This window comes from Xyrauchen texanus, chromosome 40 (genome assembly GCF_025860055.1).
Source record: "Xyrauchen texanus isolate HMW12.3.18 chromosome 40, RBS_HiC_50CHRs, whole genome shotgun sequence".
NCBI lineage: Eukaryota > Metazoa > Chordata > Actinopteri > Cypriniformes > Catostomidae > Xyrauchen > Xyrauchen texanus.
Window position 1 is genome coordinate 20,879,129 of NC_068315.1, and position 9,864 is coordinate 20,888,992.

Genomic DNA, 9,864 nt, shown 5'->3' on the forward strand with positions numbered 1-9,864 from the left:
GGCATTTTCGCCCACAGGACTGCCGCATACTGGATGTTTTTCCCTTTTCACACCATTCTTTATAAACCCTAGAAATGGTTGTGCGTGAAAATCCCAGTAACTGAGCAGATTGTGAAATACTCAGACCGGCCCATCTGGCATCAACAACCATGCCACGCTCAAAATTGCTTAAATCACCTTTCTTTCCCATTCTGACATTCAGTTTGGAGTTCAGGAGATTGTCTTGACCAGGACCACACCCCTAGATACATTGAAGCAACTGCCATGTGATTGGTTGATTAGATAATTGCATTAATGAGAAATTGAACAGGTGTTCCTAATAATCCTTTAGGTGAGTGTATGTGTGTGTGTATATGTATATATGGCGAATATGCATCACAACCAGAATTACATAATTTATTTCTCTATATAATCAAACATTGAAATAATAACCCTAAAAAAAAAAATCTTTGGTGAGGTACAGCTGGAAATATATACAAGACATTTTATTTAAACAATCTTTAAACTAAGGGTAAGGATTGGAGTTTCCTCTAAACTTAGGGTATCGATCACTTTCAACAACCCTCCACCTTAAGGCATAAAAACTATTTAAATAATTTGTTTCTACACACACACACACACACACACACACACACACACACACGTTGTGTTTCCATGTTTTATGGGGACTTTCCATAGACATAATGGTTTTTATACTGTACAAACTTTATATTCTATCCCCTAAACCTAACCCTACCCCTAAACCTCACAGAAAACATTCTGCATTTTTACATTTTCAAAAAACATAATTTAGTATGATTTATAAGCTGTTTTCCTCATGGGGACCGACAAAATGTCCCCACAAGGTCAAAAATTTCGGGTTTTACTATCCTTATGGGGACATTTGGTACCCACAAAGTGATAAATACACGCCCACACACACACACACACACACACACACACACACACACACACACACACACACACACACACACACACACACACACACACACACACACACACACACACACACACACACACACACACAAAAAGTTCACTCAAAAATGAAAATTCTACCTTCATTTACTCCCTTAAGGTGTTCCAAACCTGTATGAGGAGTGTTACGAACTGACAACCTCAGTGACCATACACTTTCATTGCATTTTTTTTTCTCGCGCAATGCAATGAATGTGAATGGTGATGCCACATTCTACCTAACACCTCCTTTTGTGTTCGATTTTTGGGAGAACGATCCCCTCAAAACTGTAAAGAGTTCAAGGTACAGAGACTAAAGGTCAAACAGATACAATTCTGTTGAATGGTGCTGTGATGAAGCAGGAAGTGTGAGGCAGAATCTGTGAAAATTATTTCCAGATTGCATCTCTGCAAGTGGCAATAGCTCAAACCTGCCTGCTGCCCCCAACTGTCCAGCAGCTTCCACTACAAATGTAACATCACTTACAGTATATGGTGACATCATTGCAAATGAAAATGGTGGCCTGCTTATATACAATAAAGGCACAAATCAACACAAATATGTGTTAGTATACCTTTGTTTTTTACAATTTAATTATCATTTGTAGTCTGAATGCACTAGAATATTACCCTGGCATACAGCTAAAGCACTAGGTCATGCGGAATTTTAAAACAAATTTCCCTGGGCAATCCTAGAATGAATCAGCTCAAGTATATTCCCACAGAATTCACCATATCTACATGGATAAATTATCAAGAGAACAAACAAACTGCTGTACCTCTGCTAGATCGCTTACATTTCTTAAACCCTGTATGCAGAAAGAACAAAAATGGTACAAGTAAAAAAGTAAATGAAAAACAGCCACTAAAAATGAAAGATCTAAAGGATTTAAGGAATTTAAAGAAATAGCTCTAATGTGTCTCCCAGGAGCCATGTCTCTTTGAACACATGGATTTGCTCAAAGTAAAACCAGCCATGAAACAAAACAGCAAAACACTTGAAAGAGTCCAAAAAGCTATGTCTTGTTGAAGTGGCTTTTAAATAACTATGATTTGACAGAGAACCAATTAGAAATGAGAGCCTACATTGACTGGAGCCTGACAGACAATAAATCTACTACTTCTCTGTGGAAAATAATGCTCACCTCCAACTCTGCATATGTATACAAAAAGAAAACTGGACAATAATTTGAACATGATCTTAAAATGATAAATCGCCCAATTAGGAAATTTGTCTGAATATGAATTGTCAAACAAATAACTGTGATTATGACTATTGTCTCTTTTAGAGCTTTCATGATTAATTGTCATATACATTGTCATATTTCTTAAGGCGCATGTTTGCTTCACACCTTAAGAAGTTATTTTTTACATATTTAACTTCAAACATGTCAATTAAATAATAAAATAGGGGTATATGATTTCCTTTTAAGGCTTCAAAAACTTATGAATGACATGAAAAATAATGCTTTAAATCTCAAAAAACTTAAGTCTGTCAATTTTACATTTACACTGTTGTTTTTGGAACTCAAACATTTTATATTTATATTATGTATATTTTTGGATAAAAAAAGAAAATGTATTTTTATATATTATATTATGCAATATTAAAATATTTCTGTCCTAATTTCTTCTCTTTCAAACATGATTTTGAGGCTCTTTCAAAAATAGGCAAATATATTTTTGAAAGAGAATATATTTGCCTATGAATGATTCTTTAAAGTGAAGCCGGAGCATTGTGCATTCACTAAAAAAAGTTTATAGTTGTTAGTTTATATTTTCGCTGGAGTTTGGTAAGAGCCTCTGCTGATTGAGAAGCGCTTTGGGCACTCTTGACGTCTGCAGTGCGGCTCAGTGACGCTTGGAGTTCAACTTAATGAGACACAAATTCTCCGTTCATGGCATTTATATATTCACTTTAAATTCCCTTATTTGAACATTAAAATGTTACTGGAATTTGAAGTGCATAATAATTGTGGTTCTCTCAAATACCTGCGGTTAGAACAAATAACCACGATCAGACGATTATTTAATAATCGCAACAGGCCTACGCCCAAGAATGAAAATGCATTTGTCATTTACTCACACTCATAAATTAAAGTGAATGGTGACTGATGCCTAGAACATTCTGTTCAACATTTCTTTTTGTGTTCCACAGAGTCATTCAGGTTTGGAACAACATGAAGGTTAGTAAATAACGACGTTTTGCTCCTCTTCTAAATGCATTCAGTTATTTGAAGTCCTGTGCAACTGCACTGTGACATTAATCACATGGCCTCAATCTCCATCCAGACAATTTAAGATACATTTTTCAGCTGCTCTAGTCCAGCCGTTTCACAGCATATCAATAGTGAAGAGAACCATTCGGCACTGCCCTACTTCTGCAGCTCAGTGTGTGACACCACAACCATTTAGACTGCATTTTCTAGCATCTCCTCCACCATTTTCAGTTGTCTCATTCATTCTTTAATTTGCGATGCAGCTCTTTTTCGGAGGCTGTGACTTTCTCCTCGCACCCTGTGTTATTCACAGTTACTCAGAATCTCCAACACCAAGAAGACCTATTTCCATTTCCGAACTTAAGGACTTATGTTTTACCATTTCAAAAAAAGCATACAAAGAATGCCATTTTGGACCCTGCAGCAGTGAGACAGCTGGAGAACAGCTTAAGATGAAGATATGGGGTCTCTGATGACCATCAGCCAATGGCAAGCCCTCTTACTACTAGCTGACTTTAGATACTGGGCAATCTGTTGAATGTACATAGAGGTGAATTTGTGAATCTGAAAGCACATCTAAGACTAATGCAGTCTGACATCCCAAAATAAAAATTCTGTCATTATTTACTCCTGATGTAATTCCAATGGCCTAACAATCACTAGAGCTTAATTTTTGGTCTGCATCTCTCACAAAGATATCATATGACTTCAGAAGACTTCTAATGTAGCACAATATAGCACACAAGTTCTATGGGCTACTTTTATGTTGCTTTTTTGCATTATTTTGAAACTTGAAGCTCTTATCCCCATTCATTTTAATTGCATGGAAAAGAGCGACAAGCAGCCTATATTAGTCAAAGATTTCTCCTTTTGTGTTCCACGGAAGAAAGAAACACATACCGATTTAGAACGACATTAGGGGGAGTAAATAATGCCAGACTTTTCATCTTTGGGTGAACAATCATGTTAAGAATGTTCTTTATGAAAACAAACAACAATTTGGGAGGAAAAATGAGCTTACCAGTATTTTAACACATCAGACACAACGTGAGACACCAGACCAAAATATGTTTTAATTTCTGCTTTAGAAATGTGTGTTTGTGGTGGTGTTGTAATGTACTCACAAGATCCCACGTCTCCTTGGAGCTGAAGTATTTGGGGTACTGGCATGGTCAGAACCACGATGTCAAACTGCTCTGGTGCACCAGCTTTGCGGCACACTTCCCAGCCGGCATTTTTTTGGTAAATGTGAGTGACTTGATGGTTGTAGAGCACCTCTGCTCCTGCTTGAGTGCGGAGAGGCACAGTTGGCAATGTTGCACATAGCAAAGAGTAAAAGGAGAGGAAAAGAAATGGAGAGAAAGAAATGGGAAAGGAGAAGAAAGAAGGTCAAGCAGAAGGAAAAGGTTGGATTTTATGTTATTAGAAAATCAGTCAAAATTTGGTTTATTGGCACATGCAAATAGTTCTATGTGATCCTGTAGCTTAGAAATAAAGGCAGCAGTGGAAAAAAACAGAAAATACAGCTTATGTGAAATAGCACAACATTTTTACAGGTTAAAGAGATTGTTTAAACAAAATAAAAATCCTGTCATAATTTTCTCACTCTCATATTGTTCCAAACCAGTATGACTTTTTATCTTATGTGGAACACAAAAAGAGATGTTAAGCAAAATGAAACCCTCAGTTAGCATTCACTTTCATTGTATGGAAAAAAGATGCAATGAAAGTGAATGGTGGCTCAGGCTAGCATTCTGTGTAAAAATACAGTAATGTTTAGAAACAACAAGAGGGTTAATGAACATTGACAGAATTTTCATTGTAGCTGAACTACTCTTTTAAGGACATGTTGAAGGAATGTTGAAACCAAATCAAAATCTGAAATCAGGTCAGGGCAATGGACTGAACTGTGTGCAAATATGTGCAATTCACTTTCCATGAAAATCCCATGCATAAAGTTCCACAGATCTCTGAATACTGGTAATTATGTTGTTTCCAAATGTTACTACGCATTAAAGCATTTTTATCTGACTGCTGCTGGGGTTTTTTTTTTCTTTTTTTTCCAGTACATGCAAAATATCAAAACATCCCGAACTGGCTAGAAAACATTCTAAAGGGCCAGATTACTGACTAAGCGCCCTGATATTAGGGTTCATAAATCTGTTTGCATGGTCTCGCCAAACTCTCTAGGAAATTTGACATATTTCTAAAAATGTTACATTTAGAAGAAACAACAGCTGCAGTAATAAGAAATAATGTTCTGGCAGGACATTTGTCATTAAACAGCTGATCAAACACAACTGCTTTATAAATAACAATAAAATCAGTTATTAGACTGCCTTGCTTCTCTGAATGTGTATTACTAGTACATTACAGCCATTCCGTGTAAAACTGCCCCATTGCAAAAAGACGAAGTGTGAAGTGTGTAATTTTTCATTGTTAAAATAATGTCAGTTATTATACAGTTGAGACAACTCCTGCTTACAAACCATAAATAAGATTTATTTCCTTTAAACGTGTAAACACTATTTCTCAATGGCACAATCAAAACATTTCCCTGTTTGTTTGAGTATCCCAACCAGTGCTTCCCAAAATCATTGTAAGTTATATCATTACCAACATGGTTCAACAATTTGGTGTTTCCCTAAATCGTAGCTTCAACGAACATCCGCAAACAGCATTGCAAATTTGTTTGGTTGGAACTACAGCTCTTTATCTGTGATTAGAATCATAGTTCCTTGTTAGTTTGCTGAATGGACATCACTAGGCTTCTATAACTTTTATTCCGTATAAATATATTATCTGTCAAAAGACTGACAAAGTTAACATGCACTGCAAAAAGCTTTGTTCAAAGGCAGCATAAAAGTAACCTGTACGAGTCCAGTGGTTAAATCCATCTTCTGAAGCTATATGATGGGTGTGGGTGAGAAACAGATCAATATTTAAGTTATTTTTTACTATAAATCTCCACTTACACTACCACATTATTCTACTTTTGTTTTTAGGTGATTCGCTTTCTTTGTGCATATCCCCACCTACTGGTCGGTGCTGCTCAAAGGTGGAAATTTATAGTAAAAAAGGATTGATTACTTTTATGCTGTCTTTATGTGCTTTCTGGCCAACTTTCACTTGCATTATAGGACCAACAGAGCTGAGATATTCTTCTACGAATCTTTGTTTGTGTTCTGCAGAAGAAAGAAAGTCATACACATCAAGTATGGCATGATGGTGAGTAAATGATGAGATAATTTTTATTTTTGGGTGAACTGTGCTTTAACACACATGGTTTCTCTTGAAAAACATAAGTATACATAACGCATAAGTGTTGTTCTTATATGCTTTTGAAAAGTGCGCATGTGCATAGTTGCTCAAGTGCGTCTAGGGAACCCCGAAATCTGATTTAAAGGGAAACCTCACTATTGAAGTGCTGTGCATCTATGGCCCATAAAGGGTCAGGAAACACTAAACTACATTTCTGAGATGTTACCAGATATGTATGTGTTACACATGATACAAGACAAAGTAATTATCCATTCATTTTCATTTTAAGACAAAAGTGGTTAATTTAGGGATTTTTGCGCTATTTTCATCTTCCAGGTTTAAAAACAACATTGAGTAATCGTCACACGATGTGACGTGTCCCTGTTCTATAGAGCACCGTTGCATCATAAGTGTCTCTATATGATAAATAATAAATAAATATTAACGAGACTGTGTGGCCTTATCCTATAATATTAATCATGCTGTTTCATGATTTTTCATTAAAAAACCATGTGACCAGCGCTTTAAACTCTCAAGAGCCTCGGTGTCAGCTGACAGAGTTGACAGTACCGACATGAGTCCCCCCACCGCGTGCTGCTAACAGAGGGACAGAATAGTCTTTCAATCATTGCCAAAACCTTTTAAATGTTCACGAAGCAAGCACTTATTAACATGAGTGTTTTGAGATATGCAGTGAGGTGGGCTGTCTCTGACTGGGGCTGATTTGAGATGCGGTTAACATTGATTAGTTAGACTTTAACTTTGCCAGCTATAAAAATATCTTACAATTTGTCATACTTAATCCTGATATTTAGTAAGAGCCAGCATGGACAACTGAGATGACAGATTGCTCTCCTCTTTCTCCCCTGCCCTGCCTCACCCCACCCACTAGGTGAGAGAGGGGCCCTTGTTCTCGCAGCTGACCCTTTAAGAAAGAAAATGAATGTGGAATGACCTACCTGACTCTTTGAGGTAGTGTTTGACGATGGAGGAAACTCCACTGGGAGTCACATAGTTCACAAGCCCCCCTTCCTTTGACATCATGCCTTGTACAGGTGCAGCGAGAGGTTTCAAAATGTCACATGCTAAGAGCTCTTCATAAAAACTAGAAATACAAGAAAATGATGAGAATGGCAAAGGAACTTTAGTGATGAGAATACCCTATTGCAATTAATTTACACAACCGAAGAGAAAGAAGCAGTATTACTTTTAACCTAAAAACATTATACCCACACACACATACAGATCAGACAGAGTTCAGTAATATCACCCACCTGCTGTGAATTTGAGCATAGTATGGTGTGGCACTTATGTACTGAGCACCAAGATCAACCGTGCATGAAGGATTGTTTGGATTTCTGCTTGTGGACATTCTTCCCCCTACAATGTCAACATTAATGCATTCTCTGTTTAGAACAAAACATCTTAATCTATTACAAATATAAATAGGCCCAATAGATATAATTTTGATTATTCTTAAATAATAAAAACACTTTACACCTAATAATAATAATAATAATAATATATATACACACACACACACACACACACACACACACACACACACACACACGATCCAGCAAATATGTAAGGATGTTTAAAATAGCATATTATCATAAAATTACTAACACATTAACTTTTGCAATTATTGCCACTATTGTAAAATACAATGTGGACAGTTGTAAATTATGTGATCATATCAGATATGATATAGCCCATTGATAGCATCATAACTTAATCTTATCCCTAAACAGTTGGTAATTTTAGATTTTAGGTGGGCGTGTCCAGTCAATAACAGTACCAAGTTCACGAGTTGTCCCTAGGTGGATCTTCCTGTTATAAAAGTATAAATGAATAATTGAATACTAAGTCTGTCTGAAGTCAGAACTTTAGTGCCATAAAGTCAACAATATATATATGCTTTCCTGACCTCCAGAGCAGCAAGTCACCAAGTTATATCAGTGTTTTAGCTTATTAAATTATAATTTGCTGCAAGTACCACTAATTCAGTGCTTTAAACACACGACTCATCTATCACTCGATAAATGTGAGACATGTTTTGATATCGGTACAATCAACATTACGTGAGTCACTCAAACAGATGAGATGCTAACCTGAACCCAGTGATTTATCCCAGACGACTATATTAACTTTGTTTGGCAGCTCCCTACGCAGCAGACAAGCACACATACTGCCAGTAAGTCCAGCGCCAACTATTAAAACTCGAGACATTGTTAGAAAAGTCAAACAAACAGCTGCAGTACAATGGCAAAGCTATCTTGAGATCTCGAACGGTTCAAAGCCCCTCGGTACCTTTAAGAATTACGAAAGGCTGAAGAGTTTTTTGTTGGCCAACCAAAATGTTCCCTTGATTAAGCAGTATGTATGGGTTGTGAAAGAGTGATCACAACATATTTAAATATAAAAAATTATAATAATACACATTCGGTGTCAATTTTGCAGTACAATTTATGAAAGAGTGAGCACTCAATATGCGTTTTTGCTCAATTTTATTAATAGCAAATTTACAATATTTTTTTTTTTTTGCCTTTAATCCTCTCAATTTAAATAGAGGGTACTTGACTCATGTGACTATTGTAATGCTCAATTCAGTAACTTTTAGTCTCATTATCTTAAAATATATATATTTTTTTTAAGTAATGACAAAAGCGATGTTATAGTTAGTCTAAAAAAAATGATAAGGCCAGTCGAGAGTAGGGTTGACACCTGTCCCGTAAAATAATGGATCATCCTGTATTTAAAGATAAAATTATGCGATTTGTCCAGTATTTAAACTGGCCAGATGGCGTCACGGGGAAATCGTTCCAGATCGCCAATATAACATTGGCTGTGTCTCGTTTAGAAGGATGCGTGACTATGCGTCCTCCGGGGAGGTTGCATTTACAAGCTGCATACGTCATCAAAGCTGTCTCCTTTAATTTTTTTTTTTTTTTTTTTTTTTATTGGGAAAGCAAAAAAGGTTAACAATTGTATAAATATAAGTGCATAAACATAAAAGGCATTGATAATAGATAAAAAATAATAAAAAGAAGGACAAAAAAATAAAAAATGAAACGATACGCCTCGATGATTTATGCGGCCGACAAATGCAACCTCCGGAGGACGCATCCTTCCAAACGAGACACAGCCATTGATATAAGTTGGAAAGTTTGCCTACAGTGGCTAAAGTACCATCTGAAAAGTCCACACATTGTGCTAAAACGTGCTAATACTGTGAAGGATGTGGTAAGGGGCCGTCTAAAAAGTCCACAAACGGTGGTAAAACTGTGGAGTTTTTTCTATAAATGTTCAAACAATGTACTAATACAAACATAAAGACAAGTACTGGTGAAGGAAAATAATAAACAAATAAAATAATTAAAAAATTATAAAAAAGTAAAAAATATATATAAAACAAAATGTATACATA

At 36.1% G+C, this 9,864-nt stretch overlaps 1 protein-coding gene across 2 annotated transcripts in view; it reads right to left on the reverse strand.

Moving 5' to 3' along the window:
- Window positions 1–8,751, reverse strand: part of rnls (renalase, FAD-dependent amine oxidase) — a 63,926-nt gene extending 55,175 nt beyond the window's left edge. Inside the window, exons 1-4 of one of the 2 annotated variants that reach the window (XM_052112705.1) lie at window positions 8,549–8,751; window positions 7,709–7,814; window positions 7,394–7,539; window positions 4,298–4,456 (exon numbers count right to left, since the gene is read on the reverse strand). In XM_052112705.1, coding sequence (XP_051968665.1) covers window positions 4,298–4,456; window positions 7,394–7,539; window positions 7,709–7,814; window positions 8,549–8,666 — 529 coding nt within the window. In that variant the 5' untranslated portion in view covers window positions 8,667–8,751. Of the gene's footprint in view, window positions 1–4,297; window positions 4,460–7,393; window positions 7,540–7,708; window positions 7,815–8,548 lie in introns of both variants that reach the window. The other variant, XM_052112704.1, reaches the window with a different exon arrangement.
- Window positions 8,752–9,864: the final 1,113 nt, after the last annotated feature.